This window comes from Rhinolophus ferrumequinum, chromosome 19 (genome assembly GCF_004115265.2).
Source record: "Rhinolophus ferrumequinum isolate MPI-CBG mRhiFer1 chromosome 19, mRhiFer1_v1.p, whole genome shotgun sequence".
Classification (NCBI taxonomy): Eukaryota; Metazoa; Chordata; class Mammalia; order Chiroptera; family Rhinolophidae; genus Rhinolophus; species Rhinolophus ferrumequinum.
The window spans coordinates 1,184,299-1,211,930 of NC_046302.1; the positions used below are offsets into that span (position 1 = coordinate 1,184,299).

Below are 27,632 nucleotides of genomic sequence, written 5' to 3' on the forward strand. Positions count from 1 at the left end.
GGATGTCACACATGTTATGTGAATATGTTACACACCGTATGCGGTATCTATCTTATAGACACACTCACTCTGGAAGATTTATGTTGTGATTAGAAAAGATTATAAGATATATGATTTCATATAGGGCCAAGCCTGGGAAGCCAGCTTTTCTCCTCGATGGCTATCAAAGGATCCGGCAGCAACTTGGTACCGCCCCACAGAGACTTCATTCTGCCGTGCTGCAGGTGCTCAGAGGGCTGCGCAACAGACACGCTCGGTGAATCAAATACAAGAACAACCACCTGTATCTGTGCCTCTACGACCCTCCCCCACCACCCGTATGCGTATAAATGGAAAGGCCAGAGGGACTAACATCACAAGAATTACTCCCTACTATGTGCCACAAGCTTTATAGATTTTCTGTAATACAACTACCCCGAGAAAGACAATCACCCGCATTTGAGGTGCGCAAACAGGCTCAGAGAGGCAAAGAAAAGTGGCATTGTCACTGTAGCGCAAGAAGCGGGTCCAGGTCATTCCTGGGCACAGCTCCTCTACCTCACCATCACCTCTAGCATCTCCTCAGGGTGCTGGACCTGCCCACTGCTGCTGGGTGTTAACATTGTGAAGGCACCTGAGAGTAGTAGTTCCAGGTTGCGGGAGACCAAAAAAGATATAAGACCCCAATTCTGGCACATGCAGAAATGTGGTGGGACGGCATTGTACACCAATATGTGTATTTCTAGCATGAAAGGCTCTACAGAAAAACACAAAAGAATTGAAAAAAGGCATATTCTTATACAAAAGCTGACACGCCTATTTCATAAAGTACGTACATTGTGCCTCCGGGAGGCAAGGCGATCGCCTTTTTTTTTAATCCTGGAAATCCCTTGCTTTGGTTAATACCAAAAACTTGCAAAAAAAAGGAAACAAGAGTGTAAGAAGGGTTGATGACTGAAGCCCACATCTTCAAATGCTTTAAAAGTGAAGTCAGATCATCTTTACACTGATGTGAAAGGGGAGAGTATACATTGACCCCTTGCTTCAAACAAAACCCTTCCCATATGGTTTTTAATTAGAAAGCCGTTGTTCTGCTTTCACAACACTTTTTAACCTCTGCCATTGTAGGTACAGGCTGCAAACCATATTTTCATTAATTAAAAAAATAAACGTTGAAAGAAACAATATTTTTCTTTTTAAGGAAAAAGAGATAGCAAGCAGCTATACTGTGGAGGGGTCAGGCGCTTACTGGTATAGGGGAAGCCATCGTGGCTGTGGCTTAGTTTATTTTGTCTTGAAAAAGTCCAAGGTCATTCTAACTATGCTACCCTGATCATCTCATTCAGGACCACAAGCAAACACTGCCCTCTTGTGCACCAAACAGTCCCAGAGTCAGTGTGGAAATGGTTTCCACCCACTGCCCCATGGACAGCTTGCAATTGTACAGCTGCCTTTCCAGGGCCTGGAGATGTGTCAGGAACAGGATGACACACATCTGTTACCAGGGTGCTCGCTAAATGTCCCCAAATTGCCTTCCAAGACAGATTTTTGAGATAGGAGAAAGAGGGGAAGATTCAGCTGAAGAAATCAAAACAAAAAGAACTGACTCTTATCTTTCCTAGAAAATATTCATTCCTCGAAAAGAAACCTTATTGGTTACCAAAGCAAGTTTCTTATTATGTACTTTTAAAAACAACTAATGACTCTACAATAACAAGTATATAGTACCTTTTTATCTAGGAAATATTTGCCAGGAAAAGCGATTCCATTTGATTTTAGAGGGGAAAAAAAGGAAGGGGGAACCTGAGATGCTCTTTCTCATAGGACTCCCCTAAAGCTCAGTCACACGTTCCTCTTCTCCTTTTTGAAGAGTGCTGACCTGGTAAAGTTACCTGCAAACATTCTCTGCTCCAACCTGGGGACAGGGATCTGTCCTCAAAAGACCAAATTGGCATCTCAAGGAAGTCTTCAAGGATGTAACCTACTGTTCACTTATTTAAAAACTTGAGAAATCAAAGGCAGAAAAACATCCACTGAAGTCTGAGGCCAGGCCAGGCCTGCTTGGCAGGTACCTCCAGGGGAAGGCCTTGGCCTTCCCTAAGTGAGTCTCCAGTTCCCGTTCTGAACTATAAAGTATGCAAAGGTTGCACCCAGTCTTCCACCCTTCCAGGCACAAAGCAGGCTGAACCAATCTCATGCCTAACTCACTTCTGGGGGAAAAAGAAAAGGCAAATTTTGCCTCCAATGCTTATCTTCAACTCAATGGGAACCCCAGAAGGAAAGGGGGATGGAGAAAATGTTTAGGGGCGTGAGCTCCATGGGCTGTGACCAGGAGTCAGAACCATCTCTGATGTCCAATGCTCGGTTTAGTGGTTCAAGACTATATCCTTAACGTCTGCCTGACTGTGAATCATAAGCAGTCAACGGGCTAATGTTAAATGGCCAAACACAGTCACAGAACAGTGAAAACTCTGGTTCACTGTAGGCCAGGATTACCTGCCAGATTCCGTTCCCACTGCAGCGCTTTTCTCAAGCATGGGAAGGAAATGAGAGGCGCTAGAAACCTACATACTAGAAACCTGCAGTACTATGGGTGGGAGAAGGCCAACAGATCAGCCATGCTGAGACCAGCGGCCTCCACAGGCTCACTGACTCCCTCCCTCTTGCTTTCGGTCCTCGTACCAGAATGAACACATACAGTTGCTTTACACTGCAGCAAAAGAGAGTGACATACAGTCCAAATATACATATTTGCCCAAAAATACCAGCCCCATCCCAGGTTTCTTTTGTGGAAACTGTTTTTGGTAAAGTCAGCCAGACCGACCTTCTCACTTGCATTACAGCCCAATCTGTGTCCTGCCTCAAAACTCTCATATGCGCCACTCCCTCCCAACACTCCAGTGGCCCGCTAGTCTCCTCCTTCAGATTTTAACTTAATTTCCTTAAAAAGACCTCCCTGGCCTCCAAACTGGATTCCCCACATCCGTTCAGCTCTCTCTGGGCGTCCTGCACTGCCCCTCACAGCACCATCACAATTTGTAGTTCAGCACATTTCTGTTTACTTCTGGGATATCTGCCTCCCACAGTACTGGATGGTGAGGTACATGAAAGCAGGAACCACTGCTGCCTTGTTCACCAATGTAAACCCAACTCCTAGCATGCAGTAGGTGCTCGGGATTCATTGACTAAATTAAAGTCAGGAAACATCTTTACTTCTACAAGTTCTGAACTTAAGGAATAAGGTCGCCTAGCCAAATTTTCACGACACTAAGAACCTGGGGAGAAGAAACAAAAGAAAGCCAAGGAACCAGGCCAGGAACTCTAAGAACTACAACCTAGTGCAAAGAATAGGTGACAAAACAAACAAGGAGCTGTTTGGAGAGGGATTGGAGGAATCAAAGACCCAAGACACCAGCCCCTTAGCCCACAGGGGCCTGGGGATGACACACATTTTTGGGTGTCTTTGGGCTTTCCTTTGGAAAAAACACATGAAGAACTAAATGATGAAACTGGCTGGCTGATGGAAGTGAGTCAGAGTCTCAAGGCAGAATGACAGGAGCAGCATCAAATAGTCTCTACTCTCTTGCCTCAGGGAGCATGTTTCATATCATGCAAGCATTTTGTAATCCCAAGTGAATCCCAAGTTCATGTCTGGCCTCCCAAGTTCGTAAGAACTGGTGCTCCAGGAAGTTTACATTCAGAAGGGACTCCAGGCCCAGAGACAGGAACCTCTTTTTGTCGTATCGTCAAACAAGTCCTAGGCAGAGCTGTGGTCATCCACTGGACAGCATACATGGCCAATCCATCTCTGGAGGGCCTCCTCTCCCTTCACTTTCACAGACTATTTGTAGAATAGTCACTGGCACCAGCCACAGGCTTGCATTATGCTCATTTCCCCGTCCCCAAGCTCTGGGGTAAATTTAAAAGTCCTCATTCTGTCTCAGAATCAGGTCTGAATTAATACCCTTCCTCAAAAGAACTCCAGTAGCAAAGTGAAAACAGACGCACTAGACAATGCCCTTTGAAAGCCCCAGCAGGGACGGCTGGTGACAATGCAGCCCCTGGCTCTGAAAGAAACCTTTAAGGTTAAAGGTTCACAGAGGCAGAAGAATTACCAAAGAACAAGTTTGTTCAAATTTCCTCCAGCAGATTTAAACAACCAGGGTCAAGCTGAAGATTGCTGGCAAAAACCTATGAGACAATTCAGCCCCTTTGAACTGTGTGGAGAAAGGAAAATATACGGTCTGGGAGGGATCTATGTTATAGCTTTTAAAAATGTTCTTGAAAAGGTCACCCCTGTTAACTCAAAATCAGCCCGCTGAAGGATGTTTGAAAACTGCTTCTCTAAAACAACAGGGCTGCTGGGCCCTCAGCATGTGCGGTGAACTGTACCGTGGTCGCCGTGTTCCCAGCATTAGTGTGCTGACCCTCTGTGGGCCATGAAATTAACCATGAGCACAGCAGAAATCTGCTCCGAGTTAAACTACTTTGCTACGCAAAGTGGCCTGAAAATGAAATATGAGGATTGAATTTCCATTGAAAGATTAACTTGTCTAAACTAACCTCAAGGCAGGCAGTTCCTCCACTGTGACCTGTGTTTGGCCAGAGGTTTAAAGCACCACAGGAGGGTGGGTAATTGCTGCAGGCAGTGGGAAATGACCTCTGCATTCATTCATTCAATCATTCATTCATTCATTCACTCATTCATTCATGTATGCACCAAACATTTACTCTGTGCCAGGCCCTGTCCTGGGGCCTTAAAAATGGAGTTTGAGTGATGATAAGCCCCACCCTCAAAAGGATCAAGTCCATTGGAAATCATAATCCAGTAAACAGAAAATGACAACAGATGGGGAGAAATGAGATCCTAGGGTATGCAAAGGATGTTATAGACCCTAAAATGAGGGTCACGTAATCCAGGCTAGGGAGGGCCAACAATGACGCTTCTCCGGAAACTGCATGTAGCCAGAACACACAGTGTGAAAGAACATGGTCCATCTGTCCAGAGACCTGCAAGTAGTTCAATCAACTCGGAGTCCTGAGAGACAAAGACAGAGAGAGAGACAGACAGAGCGACACAGACCCATCCGGAAGGGCCTTGTCAGCCATACCGAGGAGTTTGGCATTTATGCCAATGGAGAACAAGTGAAGACTTAAACAGGAAAGTAAAAGAATTACATTAGTAATTTAGAAACAGTTCTTGGCTACAGAAGGGAGGGAGTTTTAAGAGGAGGCTGAAATCAGAGACTGTGAAGGAATGTTGTACACATCCAGTCAGGAGCTAATGGAGACCGGCCCTAAGGCAGCAGCTGTGGCAATGGGGACGCTAAAAGGTTAGTGGATATGCAGGAGGGACAAGACCTAGTAATTGACTCATATGACAGCAAAGAGGAGGACATGCTGAGGATCATGTCAAAGGTTGTGCCACGGGAGACTGGAGGTATCCTCTCACTGAAGGGGAGGAAGTGGAGAGGGCAGTCTTACAGATACGGAGTCTGAGGGCCTATGGTGGTCACTGGCCGGGAAACCAGCCCGATAAGGAGGACGCTCAGGTGCAGAACCACCTACTGACACTTACATTTTAAAAAACTTAAAATTGCAGTTCCTCAGTTGTACTCGCCACAGGACAAGTGCTCAATAGCCCCCACAGCTCACACTACCACGCGGGACTGTGCCACCACAGAACATTCCCACCACCACAGAAAATTCTGTGGGAAAGTGCTGATCAAGCCCCTGCAGAAACTGTTTTTTTTAAAACACTGTCAGCCCTCTGTTGCCTATACTGAAAGCTGATGTCTGCACTGGCAAACACCAGCTTTCCTTCCCAATCTTTCTGTGGTCTACTCGTCTGTGGGCATCAAACAGCAAGTGCTCCAAAAATGGAATCCTTCTATGTAAAGCCATTTTCTCTGGAGCATAAGTTCTGAGGACCACCTCTGAATGTGCCCTGGATCATTTTAGAGTATAGGGAACATGGGGTTTCACACACAAACATTCGCACAGGTCTTTAGTGCTGAAATTAACCTGAAAATGAGGCCAAGCAGAGCTATTTTTTAAGTGACACGCTGCAATACTCGTATAACCGGGAAAGCAGAGCTCTAGTCCCAGTGTCAAATGACCAAGGACAAGCCATTGACCCTCCCAGAGCCTTAAGCAACCCAAATAATTCAATGGTAAAAGATGAAGCCACAAGGCCCGGCAGAGCGGGTTTCTGAGGCCAAACAGGTCAATGCTAGCAATTCCAAGCACTAGTTTTAAAAGAAAAAAGTCAGGTTTATCTTTAGGTAGCACCTGTGCATACCACCAAATAAATATCCTCAGGAAGTAGGTTAGAGACAAAGGAAATTATTTTAGTCTTCCTGAAGGCTCCAAGACAAGAGGGGCATCATCACAACACAAGAGATATGGAAAGAGGGAAAGTCAACTTCTCTCTCAACAGCAAAACTTGTTTCTTCTCCTGCCAAGAGAGGATCACCACCGTTACCTAAGTCCTTCCCACTCCCGCCCCACCCAACCAAGGCCACTTCAAAGCAGCAGAGCCTAATCACACAGCACAAGAAAATAAAAGACCCAATTAACAAAAAGCAGAACTCAATCCAGGGTAGAATGAAAGCAGAAATCTCTATCTGTGACAAACTGACTCATCCAGGAACTGCTCCTCAGGAACCACAATTCCTACCAGAGCAGGCATGTCCTGAGCTCTGAGTTAAACCCCTGGACTAGACCCCTGCTCCAGCCCCTGGCCTCAGGAGTCCCATTTTCATGCGCTGTACAATGAGCAGGGAAACCCCACCCTCAGGGCGTGGCTGGCAGGGTGCAGTGAGATGATCAAGGGATTAGCAGTGTCCAGCAGACAGTAGCTGTTCCCATAATGTCCATTCCCCCTAGTTCCTTCCGAGAAGCAGATGGCTCTTCAGCCTCTGCTTAGCCTCCCACATCCACATCCCAGAGCCATACTTTCCCTCCTGATGATGCCCTTCTGCCAGTGATGTCACTCTCCCTCGCCTTCTCCCTCTCCCTGTCCCTCTTCAAGCAGATCTGAAAGCTGCAGTTGGAATGGGGAGAGATGCCCAACCCTCAGACCACTTGTTACATGCCCTCTCCTCAGACTCTTCAAAAGCCACCAGATCTCCCAGCTCAAAACCCACCCAACCTCCTCCCCACACACACAAGATGCTCTCCAAGTTCCTCAGCTCTAGGCTCCACCTGCCTCTGCAGCTCAGCCTGCTCTCTCCTCTTTTCACACTCCAGACCTTCCTTCCTCTCTCTGTATCTTTGTCTACTCCAAGTTCTCTAGCTGGAAGCCTCCCATATTCTCCACTGGCAAAATCTCAACCATCCTTCAAAGTGTTGACAAGACAGCCCTTCCTCCCAACTCCCCATGACCTTGATGCCCCAGCCTCACCTCCTCCCACTTCCCCGCACTTGAAAGTGGCAGCTACTATTGCTCTTGTCTTTGGCCAGATACGCTCTCACACTGCTGACCATTCAGGCTGTGCCCTGAGTCTGCTCTGCCTTTTCCTTTTTCTCTGCCAGGAAACCTTCCAGGCCCTCCCAGAATCCCCTGGTGTGGGCAGAGGCATGCACACCTTATGCTTCTCTTTCTAAAGCCCTTACAATTCTGCATCTTATCTTAACTGGCTGTTGGCAGTGCCCCTGCTGTCCCCCAGCCTCAGGATTGGGGGCTCCTTAAAGATAGCCATGTCTGCATCTGCCCTCACATCCGGAACACGCACACAATACGTCTGCAGAAATCTCTGAATAAATAGTGAATACAAGTCCCAATGTCTCCAGGGCCCAGGCACTGTAACCGAAAGAGGCGCTCTGCAGAGCATATACCACTTCCACTCAGCCCCAGGCCAGTGCCGCCAATCTGAAACATGTCTCCGTGGACATAAGAGTTTCACTGTGTTTGCACACAAGCCAGGACTCTGGGTTGTTTTACGAGCTCTCCTGATTTTTAAATGCTGGCAATGAATTTTTTTAAACTGCTACATGGGCCATCAAAACATATCTGCAGACCAGACCCTGGAAGACCCTAATGTGGAATGAGACACTACTAAGGGGTGACCAGTCAGGATGACCCAGCTCCTGGCAGGCACTAAGCACAGAAATGGGAAGATTCAGGAAGAGGACAGGAGGGACCCTAACAGGCCTTCCAGAAACAAGCAAATGGCACTTGCTACACAAGTACCACAGTGCAGATAATGTGTTAGGCACATTTAATCCTCTCAGTATACATTCATTTACTTAGTTCAACTCAACTCAATTATTTAATTGAAATATTACTACAAGACAAACAAATGGGAAACAAGAACTCATAGACCCAGACAATAGTTTAGTGGTTACCAGAGGGTAAGGGGGGTGGGGGGTGGGGGATGAGGGTAAGGGGGATCAAATATATGGTGATGGAAGGAGAACTGACTCTGGGTGGTGAACACACAATGGGATTTATAGATGATGTAATACAGAATTGTACACCTGAAATCTATGTAAGTTTACTAACAATTGTCACCCCAATAAATTAAAAAAAAAAAATTACTGAGTAAAGATAACCCACAGAAGGGGAGAAAATATTTGCAAATCATGTATTAAATAAGGCACTAGCATCCAAAATATATAAAGAACTCTTACAACTCATTAATAAAAAGCCAAATAACCCAATTAAAACATGGGCAAAAGATCTGAACAGATAGTTCTCCAAAGAATAGGTACAAGTGGCCAAAAAGCATGTGAAAACATATTCAACATTACTAGCCATCAAGGAAATGCAATGGGATACCATCTCACACCTACTACGATGGCTATCATCCAAAAGATAGACCAATAACAAGTGTTGGTGAGAATGTGGAGAAATTAGAATCCTCATACATTGCTGGTGGGAAAGTAAAATGGTGCAGTAGCTGTGGAAAACAGTCTGGCAGATTCTCAAAAAGTAGAAATAGAGTTATGCTATAAACCAACAATTCTACTTCTAGGTATATACCCACGACAATAAAAACGTTTGTCCACACAAAGATGTGTATACCAATGTTCATAGCAGGATTATTCATAATAGCCAAAAAGTAGAAACAATCCAAATGTCCTTCAACTGAGGAATGGATTAAATAACAAGAAAGTAGTCTATCCATATAATGGAATGCTATCCAGCCATGAAAAGGAATGAAGTACAGCTAGGGTGGGAAATGGGGAGTTAACTGTTTAATGGGTATAATTTCAGTTTTGTAAGATGAAAAGAGTTCTGGAGATGGATGGCACTGAACTGTAAATTTAAAAACGGTTCAAAAGAAGGAATGAAGTATAATTCATGTTACAACATGGATGAACCTTGAAAGCATTATACTAAGTGAAAGAAGCCAGACACAAAAGGCCACATATTATATGATTCCCTTTATATGAAATGTCCACAAAAGGCAAATCTAAAAATATGCGGTAGATTAGTGGTTGCCTAGGCCTGAGGGAAGAGGAGAATGGAGAGTGACTGCTAATGGGTATGGGGTTTCTTTTTAGAGTGATGAAAATATTCTCAACTTAGACTGTACAATGGCTAGACAGCTCTGTGAATATTCTCAAAACCACTGAAGTGGACGCTTGAAATAGGTGAATTTAGGGTCTGTGAATTATATATCAATAAAAATGTTTAAGGACATTATTGAATATCTACTATGTGCCAGGCCCACATGAAATGATTCAGATGTCCCTGTCCCTGCGATGCCTCACTGTGAGGCTAATGGGAACAACAGGTAGAAGTCAGCCGGCAGCAAAGCACTGGAGGCATGAGGTGCAACTGCAGCCCTGCCCCTGTGGACTCATTCCCGCTTCCCGCCCCACCCTAAGGCCACTTCAGAAATGTCAGGCTCCCGCTCACCAGGACTGTGGCTCCAGGTTACCCAGAGCATCCAGGGCTGTGGGTACCATCACGTCCAGCACACTCTTGAAGGCCAACTAGTCAAAGACAACAGACAGGGTATCTCATCTGCAGCCTGGCCGAGGCTCCAACCAACACAGAATGACAGAACAGAGCAGGAAAGATGTCCCAGGGCTTAACGTATAGGTTGTTTCCTGGGAGACCTGCCCAAATCTTATTTCAACCTGGATGGGGTGACTTTGAAGAAAAAACCAAGAAACATGCTGAGAGAAAACAAAGAGGACATTAAGTGAAAAGTTTAAAAACAATTAAAGTTTAAATGATTACAGCTTTACCAAAAGCTGTGGCTATGATTTCCTTCTGACTTTGATTATAACCTTCCAGCAAAATATTTGACTCAAGAAGGCAAAGTCTTTGCATTATTTTCTATTCCTAGCATGACTACAAAAATATTCTTTGATTTAACATTTGATATGTTTTGTTCTCAAGGGCAAGCCCCATGAGAAGAAAAATGTACCCCAACAGAATGAAATATGACTACCTGCTTCCATTTTTCTTTCCTGTTGGTTACTGCTCAAATATTCTGCATTAATTTAAACTCAAGGCTGCATCTCTGATGTTGTGCTACTCCCATACTGTCACCCAAACCAAAGCAAAGTCACCCGCTGTCCAACTCCAGGAGAAAATGCTGCAGACACAACTCAACTTGAGAGTCTCCTAAAGACAGCTCAAAGCACTCCAACTTGGAAGGAGATCAGGTGGGGTCAGAGAGTGATAAGGTAGCAGGCAAAACAGGAAAACTTGTATTTAAATAAAGACACACTTGTCATTGAGTGAGGCCAACTTCCTCCTGGACATAAAGAGTCTTTAAGCAAGTTAACACAAGGGACACCATATAAAATAATCACGGGGATGTAAAGTACAGCATAGGGAATATAGTCAATGTTATAATAACTACGTAGAGTGCCAGGCGAGTACCAGACTAATCAGGGGATCACTTCATAAATTATATAAATGTCTAACCACTACACTGTACACCTGAAACATACAATACTGAATGTCAACGGTAATTGAAAAAAAACTTTAATAAAATAAAATGATCAAAAAGAAAAAAAGACACCGGGATTTGCCTCAGCTTCATTTGACAGTACAGAAAATTGCAGTACGGTGCGCATCTTTCAACAAAGAAGAGAAAGTAAAAGGCAGCACGAAGGCACAGTAAGCCCTGACAGATTCAAAAGCTAAAGAAGTTAAGGTTACGGAAGCATTTCTACTAATATCAACTTCTTTAAATATGCCTCAGTATTTTAGGACAAACATATCTGAATACCATAATGTAACATAATATATTTCTACACACAGTCATAAAAAGACTAGGGACAAAGAAAACCAAAAGTGTTTTCTTTTGGTTGGTTGGTTGGTTTTTCATTAGAATAACGCCCAAATTCCAGGACCCAGTTTGTTATCTCTGCTTGTATCGTGCTGCTTTCTGGACATTATGTGCAATGCCCAAAGGTTAATGTAAAAAAATCTGGTTAAAAACACACATTTGTTCACACACATGAAAATGCCATTTCACAGATCCAAAGGGAGCATCTCAGAGAGACTGCAGAAAGATTACACACACACTCCTTGACATAGCAGGACAAAAGGACAAACGCTTTCTCTCTCCACATTGTCACCAATAACACAGAAAGCTAGAAAAACAAAGAAGGCAAAGTAGCTCACTTTACAAAAAAATGTTCTCTCCCATGCTGCAGAGACAAAAATCCCCAGGGCTGCTGACTGTTTTCCCTCCAAAGCGACTAACCCTAAGTCAGACTTACAAGTAACCTGTGGCCAGAGGAGGGCCTGAGAGGATCCAAGCCACGCAGGAAGCACCACTTAAATGGTAGCACAGATAACAGGAGATCAGGGTGACAAGTCATGGCAGAAGAGCTGCTGTTCATGAACAACTGGAACAAAAGACCAGGCGACAATACACTGTTAATCCTAGCAGCCACCAGAGGACTATAAATTGCCAGGCCCAGATACCGGCATTTTTCAGTTCTCCTCCTTCCTGCCTGAGTTAGATTGAGGATGGGTCCAAGTCCCTCACCCCCACCCAAGTCTTTAAAACATACATTACTGAATCTTTTTGAAGTTCTAACCCTGAAAGGTTTATACTCTAAAATGGATTTAGAGAAAAATACTGCCCTGAAACACCACGACAGGGGACAGGAGGGGACAGTTACGCTTTATCATTCACATTGAGAATGCCCGAGTATGGGCTGTGTGGTCAGATCAATGTGGGTTCAAACTGAACTTTGACACTTATGAATGTGTTTCTTCACCCCTGAGCCGCTGCTTTTTCATCTGTAAAATGGGAATGCCATCTCTTACCTCACAGGATTTTTGTCAGGGTTAAACGGAAAAAACAAAGAAAAAAAAAACACCACAGCATATGGACAGCACTAAATAAATGCTAAGTACTGTTGTCACTATTAACCCCACAGCACCACTTAGGAGTTTTACCTATGGTCATGTGGGTCAAGGAGATAAAACCCAATTTTCTCCAAGTTAAGAAAGGATTCCTTTTGTCCATGAAAGTATTAAGGAGAAATAGCTTTAAGACATATTAAACTTCAGAGATATCATCATGAACTCAGACAATAGTTCTAATTTCCTTCTCCTGGGGATAATGTATTCAGCAAGGGGCCTAAATCATTCACAGTAGGCTGGGAACCCTCACAAGAGCCCAATCTTCCAGCAATTCCAGCTATAGGTGTGGTGCGTACATCAGTAGGAATCCCTGCCCAGCGATCTTGCATCTTTCTAAAGCTCAGGCCTGATGATATCACAAACCTGCTTTAATAGCCTCCCAGGGCTCTTAGGAGAAATCTACACTAAGGGCCTAATCTAAGCCCAACACTTACCAATCTATAGGATCTGGTCCACCATCCCTTCTACCTTCATCTTCAGCACACCTCTCTACACACCAGCTGATTTCGAGCCCTGCCTAAATGCTGGCAGTTATCTCTAATTCTAAAGATAAGACAACAACAGATTTAAGCCTCAGAGCCTTGCTCAGGTATTTTCTCTACTACTAGGAAAGCTCTTCTTCCCCTATCATATCGCACACCGTACCCTCCAGCTAAGTAAGTAATTCCTGCTTTTGTCCTATATGCAAAGAGCTCTAATTTGTCACTCTGCACGTGATGCCCTCTCCCCAGCTCCGCTGTCAGCACCCAGAGGGAGGGGAAAGAATCAACATGCATTATGTATCGTCTACAGGCCAGGACTCATGCTGATTATTTTCTGTCCACTAATACAGGGAGAAGGTTCTCCGCTCACTATAACCAGCTAGCCCAGCAGCTGGTACACAACTTCATTCATTCAGAACTTACCAAGTGGCTACTACACACCAGGCTCTGGCCCAAGCACTGAGAATATGCTGGTGAACAGGACAGACATGGTTCCTGCTCTGCTATCATTGAGGACAGAGGCAACTGACAAGCAAACACAGAAAGAGCACCAGATAGTGCAAAGGGCTACAAGGAAGTAAAACAGGAACACCGGAAAGCATGAGGGGGATAGAGCTGGGGCTACTTTACATAGGTAGGTCAGAGGAGGAGCCAGATATGCCAAACAGAGGGAACAAAGAACAGGCGCAAAGACTGGTCCATTCAGTAAGCAGAAATGGGGCTAGTGGAGCTGAAAGTCAGGAACAAGAAATGAGGCTCCAAGACAGGCAGAGGTCAGACCATAAAAAGGGTCTCTCTTCCCGAAGGCCATAAAGAAGCTGAATTTTACTCTAAGCACAATGAGAAGCCATTGGAAAGTCTTAAAGTTGAGGGTTGACATGATCTGATGAACATCTATAAAAGGAGTAAGCTGCCTAGTGTGGGGGGAATGAATTAAAGAGAGGAGTGCGAGTGTTCAGGAGAAGAACGATGTCCAGAACTGTAGGAGGACAGCTGCCATAAGCCAGGATTTGGCCTCTGGAGCCATTTCAAGAAGGCAAAGATGTCCATGGGTTTATGGATCACGAGGATAACTAAAGGTCCAGATCCAGGTTAAGGGCAGCACACCAGCCACACCAGCCACACCAGCCCAGGGTATTTTACTTTCCGAGCTTCAGTTTCCTCATCTGAAATATAGGCTAACACTCCCACCACATTCCCACCAGTCATGATTGTTGCATAGAATCAAATTCTTAGCAATGGGCCTGGGCCAGAGCAGGAACTCAAATGTGAGCACCCTTCCCCTCAAAAGAAAAAAAATCTTTTTTTCTAATTTCCCTGAAAAGAAAAAGTCTTTTTTGGGGGGAATCTGACCTATTTAAGGAAGAATAGTAGCAGCCATGGTCTCACTATTCCAATGTGCTCAGGTCACATTTTTATGCCTGTAAGAAGACAAGGAAAGTCTCCTCGTTCAGGTGACAGAAAAGTAGAAAGAGCCACAATGTACGCACAAGAAAAAAAAAATTATTTTCATCTACAATTTTAGTCTAGACCAAGGACTTGCCAAATTCTTGGAGGAATTGGTTATACAGAATCAAGCTATTGCCTGAAACCTTTCTGTCCTGTGAAGAGCTTCTCTATAAATGTATATGTTAGAAGGGAGCAGGGGCAGTATAAAATGGCCTGGGAAAGTGTGGGAAAGGGCTCTCTAGCTTTGCAATGAAGCAGATCCGGGCTGTGCCACTTACTAGCAGCCCCCCTAAGTCCCAATTTCCTCAACTGGTAACCACCAGTAGGATTTGCCCAGGGAAATAGCAAACATATCAGACAAGCAATGCCAATAAAGAGCTGCATAGTTACTAGTATCTGCCAGTGTGTGGAAGGTCCAGAATTAAGTTCAAAGGTCACAGTTAGTAAGGGAGAAAGCCAGACCTCAAGCCTAGTTCTGATTCCAAAAGTATGTCCTTCACCACTTGCCTACACTATTTACTAAAAAAGACTAAGAATCTGCCTTCTCATTTGTGTTTTTTTTTAAACTTCTCTCTTCTACCTCCAACCTAGACTGGCTCAGAGTACATGTCTTAAAATGTATTTGGATATGATCAAACAGAATTCAGTTATGAGGGGAAAAAGGTAGAGAAGATCATGTGCCCCTCAATACTCATTTAATGACTGAAATATGGCTTGAGTAGAGGACTTTAGGCAGTGTGACCTTGAGCAGGTCCCTTCTCTTTGAGCCTCCATTTCTACTGTAAAACGGGGAAATTATTTCAGACTGTCTGCAGCATGAAACAGTTAAGAGGTAACAAATATGAAAGTACTTAGCACACTCATCACTATAGCTGGGACATGGCATGCCCAGCGACCAATCAGACTATCTGCCACCAGGCCAATAAAATCATCTACCCAATATATATTCCCATATGTGCTTATAGGCATAGAGACAGCACTGGAAGAAAACATAAGGAAATAGAAAACAAGGAAGGTAACTTAGGTCAGCAGTGAAGGGACTTCTTTTAGCTACATGCCCTATTGTGCCATATGCTCGTATTATGGTATCACTTTTCTCTAAAAACAAAGTAAGTTTTAAAGCCCTGTCCATAGACTTAAGTATAGTAAAATGGGCCTGGAAAGGTAATCCACAAAGGATAACAGTGGATGCCTCTGGAGAGATAGGAGGGGAATTAGGGACATTTTGTCTGATTTGTAATGTTCTATTGCTTCACAAATAGAGCATATTCATATACCTCTATAATTAAAAATTAATTAAATAGTACATGTTAAGAAAGCATTTTGGCAGTATCCATGACTAAAAATACACATGCCCTTTGCCCCAGCCCGTTCAGTTCTAGCTTATCCTGCAGATACACTACTAGCATACTCACCAAAGACTTCTGTTCTAGAAAACTCACGGAAGCATCATTAGCAAAAACTAGAAAGGACATAAATGTCCAACATTAAGAATTAGTTACGAAAATGTTGATACATGTGCACAATGCAATTTTATGAGACCTTAAAAAAGAATGATGTGTAGCTTTATATGTACAGATATAAAGCCTTTATTTAGTGTTAAGTAAAATAGTGTATATGATGTTATCATTTTGTTAAGGAAAAAAAGAAGAAAAACTGAGGCGGGGGTACAGATATAAGCAGATATGCTAGTCTGTACGTGAGTTTTCCTGAAATGGTACAAAAGGACAGTGGTTGACGGTTCCGGGAATGGGAGTCAGGTGACTAAAGGCCAGGTGAGTGCAAACTTCTTTTTGTGACACTTTTTACGTATACCCTTTTTGTAGTCTTTCATGTTTCTCAACTTGTTCATGTATTACAAACACATCTTGATAAAAACAAAATCTTTTTTTTTTTAAGGAAAGCACCTTCCTGCTCGGTTGTGCTGAGTGGGAAAAGCTTCCAAGTCAAGTGGCCGTGAGTTCCAATCCCAAAGCCTCCGCTCACTTGGGCCTTGGGCGAGTCACGTCCGCCTCTCGGGGCCCCGGTGGCCACCCCCCCAGTGAAGTGTGATCTCCCTTCCCGGGCAGCGGAACCCGGCCGCTCCGCCCAGCTTCCCCGAGCCCGGCTCCCGCCCCAGACTACGCTCACCGCCAATAATCGTCCGGATGAGGGAGGCGTGCCCGGGGCAGTCGACCAGCGTGAACTGAAGCTGTGGCTCGCGGGGCTCAGGCCCGGCGTCCGGCGCCAGGTGGGGCGCGGGCAGCGCAGACCGCAGGCGCGCGGGCAGCGGCACAGAGAAGCACGAGAAGCCTAGGTCAAGCGTGATGCCGCGCTCGCGGCTCTGCGGCTGCTTGTCGAAAGCGGCTGTAGAGGCAGTGGTGCTCAGCGCCCGCGCCAGTGCAGTCTTCCCGCTGTCGATGTGACCCAGCACGCCCACGTTCACGTTCACCCGCTGCCCGGCCATGCTGCAGCCGCCGCCACCACCTCCAACACCCGCTAGTTTCGCCCCTCCCGCGGCCCCGCCGCGGCAGTCCGGCCCAGTAAGCTTCCCCCCCGCCAGCCACGCGCCCGGTACGCCCGTTCCGGCCCCGAAGTTTCCGACCTCCAGGCAACTGCAGACACCGCCGGGTACCACGCAGGAGGAAGGTGCCTAAGGGACGGGACTCGACCCAGGTCACCGACTACAAAGCTACTCTCTCACTTGGCTCCTCTCACCTAAAGCCTGGAGGTGCCCGAGATTGGGGGATCCATCCATCCATCCCAACAAACTCTTATTAAGTGCCTCCTGGGTACCAAGCACTGATCAAAGCTCTGGAATACAGTGCCCTCTTGACATTATATTGTATTGGGGTGAGGGTGGGGGTCACACAACAAACAGGTGAACTAATGACGGAACCAGATGGGTTCGGAGAGTAAGAAGCACTTTAGGGAAATAAAAGCGGAAATTAAAAAGGACTAAATAGCCAGGGAAAGGGAGAACAGCTACCTTATAATGGATGATCATTAAATGCCTTTCAGAGTACCTGTTTGTGCTGAGGCTCCATCGTAGAGAATGAGGCAGCCATGGGAAGTCTGGGAAAGAGTGTTACCGTGTTTCCCGGAAAATAAGACCTAGCCAGACAATCAGCTTTAACGCGTCTTTTGGAGCAAAAATTAATATAGGACCGGGTCTTTATAGTATAATATAATACCGGGTCTTACATTAATTTTTGCTCTAAAAGACACATTAGAGATCATGGTCCAGCTAGGTCTTATTTTCCGGGGGAACATGGTAGAAAATGGGCGAGATGATGTTATCTCTGACTTGGGAATTCTCACCCTAAGAGTCTATAGCCTGGCCTTAGGAGGGGCTGCAAAGCTCCAAATTGTATGTAAAAGTTTGTGTTTTATATGCAGGTGCTGAAGAGAGAGTTCATAACTCTGATTAGATTCTCAAAGTATCTAAAAGCACTAAAAAGATTGTCAACCACAAGGGTCAACAACGAAGGGTCACAAATGTAAGTGTCTGCACTGGCAATGCTGTTATCTCAAAGGAGAGAAATTAGCATCATTTAAACCGTCAGGGGATAGTCGAGACTGTGTAGAAATGGAGAGCACAAGTCCCGTATAAAGGGGGAAGCCACTGCTGAGTTTCAGCCAATCGATACCAGGCAGGACTGGTAGCCCAACATTGCCCGATCTTACCATTTTTTAGGAGAAGAAAGTGTTTTCTATATGAAATCTGACTTTTACATGTGGCAACTCATTTCGCTTTTAATTTAAACGCCATGGTGGCCAAGTACAAAGTTTGTTCAGTTTTGCCTGGGAGCCAATTTGCCCTGTGTGATGAGCCAGGCAATATTCTGATGTATTCAAGCCTGTAGTAAGTGCTCCCTTATGCTTCCTGTGGTCCAAGACCTGCACTAGGAAAAGGGTCTCAGAGATGAGCAGACACAGTCCAGTCTGTCCTACAGCACAGAGAGGAGGAGAGCATATGCTGAGATAGCTATAAGCCATGAGCTGCCACCTTGACAAGAGGCTTGCACAGTATAGGATGAAGACTTAGGGCAAGGGTTTGGGAAAGGGCCAGATGTGACACTTTTGTTTGTCAGGCACATGGCAATCACTGATGAAAAAGATACTGCTAGGTACATATAGACACAATACCCATACTAACAACAGTCTTATCTCGCAGGTATTCCCATCTTCTAGAAGAGGAAACTGTCTTAGAGAGGTTCATTAAATCAATATAATAATTGAGTAGCTATATGCCAGGTACTGCAGTATAAATTGGGAACCTAATATCAAAAAGCCAGATGTATAGTCTCTGCTTTCCTTGTTTAGAGGGATAAACATCATCACAATGTAAATGTAATGATGAGGAAAGAAGGGAATGATAAAGAGAGCCACCCATAAGAAGGACCTAACCCAGACTTGGGGATGAGGGGGTGACAAAGGAGATTTCTCAGAGAAGCAACCTATAAGTAGAGTCCTGAGTAAGAGAAGAACAGAATCTGGTTAATGTTCACCAAGCCATTTTCCTTTTTCACTGAGGAACTCAACTAGACTACATTTCTCAGATTCCCTTGAGTTAGCAAAGGCCATTGACTGAATTCTGTTCTGTGGTATCTGGGCAGAAATGATATAGGCCACTTCCAGGCCTCCCTTGGGCACTCCTCCATACTATTTCCCCTCTGCTGGCTCGATGGGAGAGTACTCCAAAGACCAGAGAAGGGCAGAGTCTCAAAATGGAGGGAGTCTGGTCCCCATAAGGTTGTGTGAAGCAGAAACTCTCCCATGCCCACCCAGCCAACCTGCATAGATCTGTGGTGGGAATAGAAGTAAACATAATATTTGCTGTGTGAAGCCACTGAAACTTGGAGCTGTAGGTTTCAGCAGTTAACCTGTACTGACTACACCTAAGAGCTTACCAGTGGTGGGGCTGGGATTTTAACCCAGGTCTTCCTATCTTCAACTCTAATACCCCTCCCACCGGTGGCTCCCACACTGGTCCTACTCCACCAGTAGCCTGGGATATGAGCCCCGCAGTGATTCCAAAGCTGTCTCTACAAGTGTCAATGAGATGGAAGCTCTGGGATTATCTAAAATTCAGCCAGATTCAGACTAAACCCCTGCGGTCAGCTGTGCAGCAAGAGATTGGACGGGACTAGAAGATGCTTGGGCTTCCATGCTACGGGCAGCCCACCCCCAGCCATGTGTCTCTATTTCCCCATCCTGCAAATAGAAAATGATAAAAAAAAAAAATGTGTCTTCCATTTTAAAAAATCCAGTGATAAAAATAGCAGACCTCTTTTGAGGGAGGCTTAGTGAAGAGGTAAATAAGAGCTTTGGAGGCACTGTGTACCTTTGAAGAACATTTCCCACTGACTGGACTTTGTGATGATTTGGATGTGTAATGAGGGAGAAGGGGGAGTCTGGGATGATCCCCCAGTTTCTAGATTTAGGCATTCATTCCTTCATTCACTCAGTCTGCTAACCAATATTTATTGAGTACCTGCTCTGTGCCAGGTACGATTCTTGCCAGGGTCCAACAGTGAATGAGACAAAATAACGATGAAGTGATTTAGAAGAAATAAATTGAGGCAAGTGTTTGATAGTGGAGGGAAGGACATTCATCAAGGAAGAGGCATTTGAACTGACAAAGACACAATGAGGAGGGTCAGCCTGGCACAGAACTGAGGTAAACTGAGGAAAGAATGTGCAGGGAAGAGAGAGTGGTGGGTGGTCCCCAGGGAACAACAAGTGGGACCTGTGGCAGGGTGGTGAGACAGGGAAGAGAAACTACACGCTAACCTTACTCTGAAAAATGTCTTTCCAAGTATGATTTTAGTCTGAACATATGGCCTTCTAGATCATCAAAGGCAGAAGCTCTGGAGGACCCGTCAGAAGCTGTGATATTGTAATTTATAATAAGAAATATATATACACACCATGTTTCCCTGAAAATAAGACCGGGTCTTATACCATATTTCCCCAAAAACAAGACCAGGTCTTATATTAATTTTTGCTCCAAAAGACGCATTAGGGCGTATTTTCAGGGGATGTCTTATTTCTTCATGTATAACAATCTACATTTATTCAAATACAGTCATGTCATCTTCTTCTGGAACATGGTCATTACGTACTAAATGTGTCTACTGGCTGACGATCTTAACTGGGGTTTATTTTCAGGGTAGTTCTTATTTTCAGGGAAACACGGTAGTCTTCATTCCTATTCCTGAGACAGAGTTCTAAAAACCCTTTGAATTTTCTGTGAGGAAAGCTATAAAGGTGTCTTCTGTCATATTAACGAGGTGGCTTTTGGAAACTACCTCAGGATGGGGGCTGGTTGCCAGGAAAACCAACTTGTGATTAAAGTGTTGGACTTCCAGACCCACCCTCCAGTCTTCCAGGGAATACTGAGGGGCTGGAGGTTGAATCAGTGGCCAGTGATTTAATCAATCATGCCCTCCATAAAAACTCCAAAAGGATGAAGTTTGGAGAACTTCCGGGTTGATGAACACATGGAGATTAGGGGGAAGGTGGTGTACTCAGAAAGAGCATGGAAGCTCTTAACCAGGTGCTCGGGCACTTAACAAGTGCTTTTAACCGAGCTCTTAATCCATACCTTGCCCTATGCATCGCTTTCATCTGGCTGTTCCTGAGTTATATCCTTTTGTAATAAACCTATAATCTAATAAGTAAAAATTTTCTCTGAGTTCTGTGAGCAGCTCTAGCAAATTAATGGAACCTGAGGAGGAGGTCATGGGAACCTCCTGTCTATAGCTAGCTCAGAAACACAGGTGACAACCTGGACTTGTGATTGGCATCTGAAGTGGTAGGGAAGCAGTCTTGTGAGACTGAGCCCTTAACCTGTGGGATCTGATGCTATCTTCAGGTAGACAGTGTCAGAATTGAGTTGAATCATTGGATAGCCAGCTGGTATTGAAGAATTGCTCGGTGGGGTTAGAAAACTCATGTACTGGTACTGGTGTCAGAGTCACAGTGGGCAATGTCAGGAGACTTTCCCAGAAAAAAGGGACTGCAGCAATGCTGCGAGTTTTGTTTGATGTTTGGGACCCACTCCTCAAGAAGGTTACTCTGAAAACATTTCAGCCACCAGCCCTTTGTCCTGTTGGGCCCCAGAGATTGTGGTCTTCATGAAAAGGCATATTCTAGTATTTCTTTACTATATTGTTTACATTAGCAAAATATTATAAACAACTTAAGTGTCCTTAAAAAGAGACTTTATGGTAAGTTTGAAATTATATCAAAATAAGTTACCAAGAAACAATAATTTGAAAGAATGGGAGTGTGTAGTAGTCTACATAAAACAAAATTGGCTATGAGATGATCATTGTTGAGGTTGAGTGGTCGGTCTGGGGGTTTGTTATATTATTCTGTGTACTTTTTATATATGATTGAAAGTTTTCATAATGAAACATTTTAAATAGAAAGAGCTAAAGATTATGGTATGTCCATATAGTGGAATATGATGCAGCCCTTAAAAAACAAAGAGGTTTTTGTCTACTACCTGGGAACAATCTCTAAGATATATTGGTAACTGGAAAAAAGTAAGATGCACACCAGTACGTGTAGCATGTTTACACTTATGAAAAAGTCAGTCTCCCTATATATCTACATGCTTGAACAATGTAGAATACACAGAGAAACATAACAGTGGATGCAGGGCACCAGGGCTCAGCCCTCCTACTTCCTCTCTCTACACTCATTCTCTGGTGATCTCTCCTGTCTCATGGCTTTAAGAGCTCAAATGTATATCTCTACCCAGACCTCTCCTAACTGCAGTCTCACATATACAACTGGAATGTCTAATAAACATCTGAAACTTGATGTCCTCACTCCACTTGCAGCCCCCATTACAGTTAATGAAGACAGCATCCTACAGGTGCTCGGGCAGTAAACCTGGCTCAGTCCATGAGTCCTCTCTTCCTTTTATATTCCACATCCAATTCATCAACCAATCCTGTCAGTTTTACTCTAAGAGTGCAACCACATCTCACTGCCTGCACTATTAGCACATGGTCCAAACCATCATCTCTTACCTGGATGACTACAACAGTAAAATTCACTCTTTCTGCTATATAGTTCTATGAGCTTTGGCAAATGCACAGTCATGTAATCACCACTACAATCAAGATACAAAGCAGTTCCACAACCCTCTAAGAAACCCCTCTGTGATCAAACACTCCCATACCTTTAAACTCTGGAAGGCACTAATCTATGTTCTCTATCCCTACATGCTTTGCCTTCCCCAGAATGTGATATAAATGGAAGCATACAATAGGTAGCCTTTTGAGTCCGCTTCTTTCACTTAGCATAATGCATTTGAGATTCAGCGTTGTTGTTGCATATAACCACTGTACATGTTCCTTTTCATCACTGTGTAGTATTCTGTTGTATGGACAGACCATCATTGGTTTATGCATTCGCCCATGAAGGACACTGGGTTGTTTCCAGTTTTCCGCTACTGTAAACAAAGCTGCTCTAAACACTCACATATTGGTTTCTGTGTGAACATAAGTTTTCATTTCATTTGGGTCAATACCCAGGGATGGGATTACTGGATCATAGGATAATTGTATTTTAACTTTATAAGAAACTGCTGAACTGTTTTCCAGAGTGGCTGTACCAATGTCCATCGCCCTGCCCCCAGCAATGTACAACAGTCATTTTGTTTCAATTTTAGCTTTTCTAATAGGTATGTAGGGTAGCTCACTGTGATTTTTATTTACCACAGTCATTTCTCTGACAGGTCTCTCTACATTGGCTCTTGCTCTCCTACAGCCTTGTTCTCCATATAGAAACCAGAATGGTGTTTTTTACACGTACATTAGACCATGTCCCTCTTCTCAGCCCCCTCCACGGCCTCCCCATCTCACTCGGAGTAAGAGCCAAAGTCCTCACAGTGGTCACAGAGATCACAGGGCCCTGTAGTTCTCAACCACCACGTTGTCTTTCTGGACCCATTCTCCTACTTTCTCCTGACTCCAGCCCCACTGGCTTCCTTGCTTTTACTCAAACTCATCAAGCATGGGCCAGCTCAGCTTGGAACATTCACCATCTCCTTTACCTGCTATAGTTTTTTCTTTTGTAACAAAGCAGGCTTTAACTTACTTTATCATTTATTCCCTTATTATGTTCATTATTTACTGTCTCCCCTCCAGATATTGAAATTTGGGATACTGCAATACCCTAAGTGCACTGTTGGTGTACTGTCTTGCACAGTGTCTACAGGTGGTGCTCAATAAATTCTATCTTCACAGAGGGGAACTGGTGGTCTGGAAGACAGAGGAAGACGTTTTATTCAAAACACATTAGTATTTTCGAATTTAAGATAATGCCTTAAAAGTATCCGTGGGACGAAGATCCATTAGTGTTTAGTCCCTAGTGGGAGAGTCATAAATGCTTTTCTTACTGTTGCCTGTGGATGGATTTCTTACCCCACCCCACCCCACAACTCTCCTCTCAGGCCACCCTTAACCTATGCAATCCTGCAAATGGACAGTGCAGATGCACCTTGCCCTACACTCACCCACTGGCTGCTCCTTTTGCTTGGCACACTTTCTGGAAGCTTCCTCCACGTCATGTCTTGCACTAGTCACAAGTTTTGAGGGTAAATGACAGAAACCCATCATGAAACTGACTTGAGCAAAAAAAAAAGAAAAACATATTGGCCCACTGTATGGCCCACAGACACTGGCAGCAGAGTGCTTGTGCTTAAATCTTGCCTCCACTATCTGCAAACTGTAGTCTTGGGCGATTTACAAAAGCTTTTTGTGCCCCAGTTTCTTCATTTGTAAAGTAGGAGGACATCACAGTTCCTAACTCAAACAGCGTTGCAAGGATTAAATGAACTGGTCTTTGTGTAGCACTTAGAAGAATGCCTGGTGTACGGTAAGTGTTTGTGAAGTTAAAGAAATGAACTGAACTGAAAAGTCTAGGGGAAGAGCTCATTTCTGTCAGAGCCTAATCCAGGGTGCAGGCAATGACACAAAGTTACCAACTTTGTTTCTCTCTCTGTCTCCGTTCGTCCTCCCTCCAGTTTGCCTCCACTCCCAGGCAGCCCCACCCCTCGTGGTGACAAGAGTGCAACCTCAGCAGCCCTACATAATCCCCACATCAAGTGGCATCGTTCCTGATGAAGTCGTGTGCCCCTGCACCAAGCAGAGAAACAGTTCTCTGCCTGAACAGGCATACGTCATGCGCCCACTCAAAAAGCCAGGAGGAAAGTGGGTGGGGGGGTTACTCCCCATAGGAACTGATGTTGCCAGCAAGTTCCGGGTCACATTGCCCCCTTCCATTGTGTCTTTTGTGTCTGTCCTGGCGTCCATCCCACTGAGTCAAGTTTGCTTTAGACCAGGCTGGTATTCTGGCGCTCACCCCTAGCCTAGTAGGCTGAGTGTCCCTTACACATCTTTGATTGCCCGGGCACTGGCACATGAAAGTGCTCCATAACTGTTTCTTGAGTGCACTCACCCCCACACCTCTAGCCTACAAATACATCCTCCTCTGCAGCAGACTCCTGGGCCCACACAGTCCCACAGGCTGTGCATGGTCCTTGGGAAATGATTGACAGGAAACAGCCTGTAGAACTGTGATTATTTGGGATTTGTTCTTAATGTTAATGTGATGCTGGTTCCTTTCTGTTTCTTTAATGCCATTTTGTACTCAGGTAGTTCAAAGTTCTTTACAAACAGCTAGAAATTAATTCAATTTCATTAAGGCCAATTAATCCAGGATTAATTATAAATTTGCCTAGAGGAAGTTATTATACTTTGCTCTTTGATTTGAGTTTTGGAGTTTGGGCTTTAAAGATTATTTTAGGAGTGAAATGGAAATTTCCTTTTCCTCTGAGGGTATCTACCTTGCCAGTGATTGTGTTAACCATGTACCTTCCTCAATATGTCCCATACTAAACTCGGATGAGATTGTTACCCAGGCCACCAGCCATTACCCAGGCATTTCCAGCACTAACAGATCTGCTAATGCCACATTAGCCACAGGATGAGGAAGATGATGTCCTGGCAGAACTGGTCCCACGCAGGTTCAAATCATGGTCCTACTTCATGATGACTGTGTAACTCACCATTTCTTCCACGTGCATATGGACATAGTCATGTTTTGCAAGATCATTATGGTCTATAATAGTCAGTATCCACTCCCTCTTCTTTTATAAGGTTCCTTGATTCTCCTTGAAGGCATCACATTTCCTTTCCTCTAGGTCACTGTGGTTGTTGACTAGCTCCAGGGGTGGGCCTGAGACTCAAATCCATTCCACCAGCCTTGGTAATTGGTTCGATAGTGAGCATATGACCCAAGTTAACACAATCAGAGAAAACCCTGGAATTTTTTGCAGGGCACGCAATACAAAAGTGTGCCCTCTGATACTGGACTAAAACCTGGGGAAATCAGTCTGGGCTGTGATAGGACCCAAAGAGGGGAGCCTGGCCATCACAGAATAATGGCCTTCCAAAGATATCCATGTCCTGGAACCTGTGAGTATGTTACCCTACATGGTAAAAGGGACTTTGCAGGTATAATTTAGTTAAGGATTTTAAGATAGGGAGGTTATCCTGGACTATCCTGTGGGCCCAATATAATCATAAGGATCCTTATAAGAGGAAGGTAGTAGGGTCAGAATTAGAGAGATGGCATCATGAGAAAGACTCTACTGGCCTTTACTCTTTGAAGATGGAAGAAGTAAATGAACCCAGGAATGTGGACAGCCTGTAGAAGCTGGAAAAGGCAAAACAGTGGATTCTCCCCTAGAGCCTCCTTCTGGTGTTCCTGGGAATGCCCTGGGAAACTGTTTCAGTTTAAAAAGCATGATAAAATTAACTGCTAAGGCCAGGACACACACACAAAAGGCAAATATTAAGGGGGGGAGGGAAAACACATGTCTTTATACTTCAAAGCTCTGATGCCATTTTCAGTGCCCCTCCTAGTGCTAGAGCCCCTTATAAAAGATCTCATTTAATTCTCTTAATAATCCTATTACTGGGTGTTGTTACTGCTGTTTTACAGCAGAGGGAAATGGACCTAGAGAGGTAATTGCTCAGAAAACGCCAGGATTTGAATTCGTGCATCTGTGCAGGAGTAGGAGGCTTCTGTGATGCCCCGAGCACAGGGCCCTTCCATTCCCAGCCAGCTGATCGTTGTTTTATGTTGGGTTTCCTCAACCCCAGTGATATGAACCATCTTCATAATTTATGCATTAACCAGGTGCCACCTATGGCTTACTATTATTCTTTAAATTGACCAGCTTTTTGACTCAAATAAAAGTATTTTCCTATATGTAGAAAAACATTATAATTTGCCATAAGTAGCCAGCAACCCTAATAACCGCAGTTTCAGAGTCTAATAAAAAGGGAGATTAGCAAGTGTTAGAAAGGGTTTAAAGTCACAGTCTACTTCCTAAGAGTTATTAAAAGAGAATTAAAAAGGCAACAATGTTCTCACTATATGGATCAATGTTATGCAATTTTATGTCTGTCTTTGTACCACTTCTAAGGTGCCACAAAATCATCTCAGTCCCCTCTGTCCCCAGAAATCAGCTTAGGGCTAAAATAACAAGCATGCCAATTAGGATGGCAACAAACAGAAAGGTAGATAATTTCAAATGCTAGTGAGGATGTGGCAACAAGGTCACTGAATAAGCCAATTAGCTTGAAAAAGTGACTCCTTCAATGGAGTCTTTCTTTGACTTATTTGATTCTATTGGTTTGAGGTCTTGGGGACCATGGCAACAAAGTGCACTCCAGATATTGGGAATTATCCTGCTTATAATAATCATAGTGGTCTCCCTGGTGTGCTGTATTCTCCCAAAAGCTTTAAATGCTTTCAGCCACTTACCACCACACAAATGATCTTCCTAAGACTGGAATATCAGAAAAGGAACAACGATAATGATCGATTTAAAGAATGTGACCCCAATGTCCTGATCTGTGAATTCCAGAGATTCAGCTAGACCCCTGCAATCTCCTAAAGGAAAGTGACTTTGCAAAAACCAATCCAATTTTTTACTAGTGTAACTTCTTGGTGTCCTCTCACTTCTGCCTGTAAGTTTTTTTTGTTTTTTTTATTTTGTACAGCTCTTCAGACGTCCTTTCTATTTGCTAATTGGATGTTGTTCAATTCATGAATCATTAAATAAAGCCAAAAAGATGTTTAAAATGTAATGAGATGTTTAAAATCTCCATGTGTCACCAACCTGGAAAGTTCTCTGAACCCCATCCTTTTGGGCATTTATGGAGGCTTCATTACACTGGCATGACTGATTAAATAATTGGCTATTGGTGATTAATGCAACCTCTAGCCTTTGTCCCTTTCCTGGAGGTCAGATGGGGGTGGGACTGGAAATTCCAGCCCTTTGATCACATAGTTGTTTC

At 44.2% G+C, this 27,632-nt stretch overlaps 1 protein-coding gene across 3 annotated transcripts in view; it reads right to left on the minus strand.

Annotated features, from left to right (window-relative positions):
- EEFSEC (eukaryotic elongation factor, selenocysteine-tRNA specific) overlaps nucleotides 1–16,762 on the minus strand; it is a 286,027-nt gene extending 269,265 nt beyond the window's left edge. For all 3 annotated transcript variants that reach the window (XM_033087205.1, XM_033087202.1, XM_033087203.1), the window contains exon 1: nucleotides 16,390–16,762. In XM_033087205.1, coding sequence (XP_032943096.1) covers nucleotides 16,390–16,705 — 316 coding nt within the window. In that variant the 5' untranslated portion in view covers nucleotides 16,706–16,762. The remainder of the gene's footprint in view (nucleotides 1–16,389) is intronic.
- Between the last annotated feature and the right edge of the window lie 10,870 nt (nucleotides 16,763–27,632).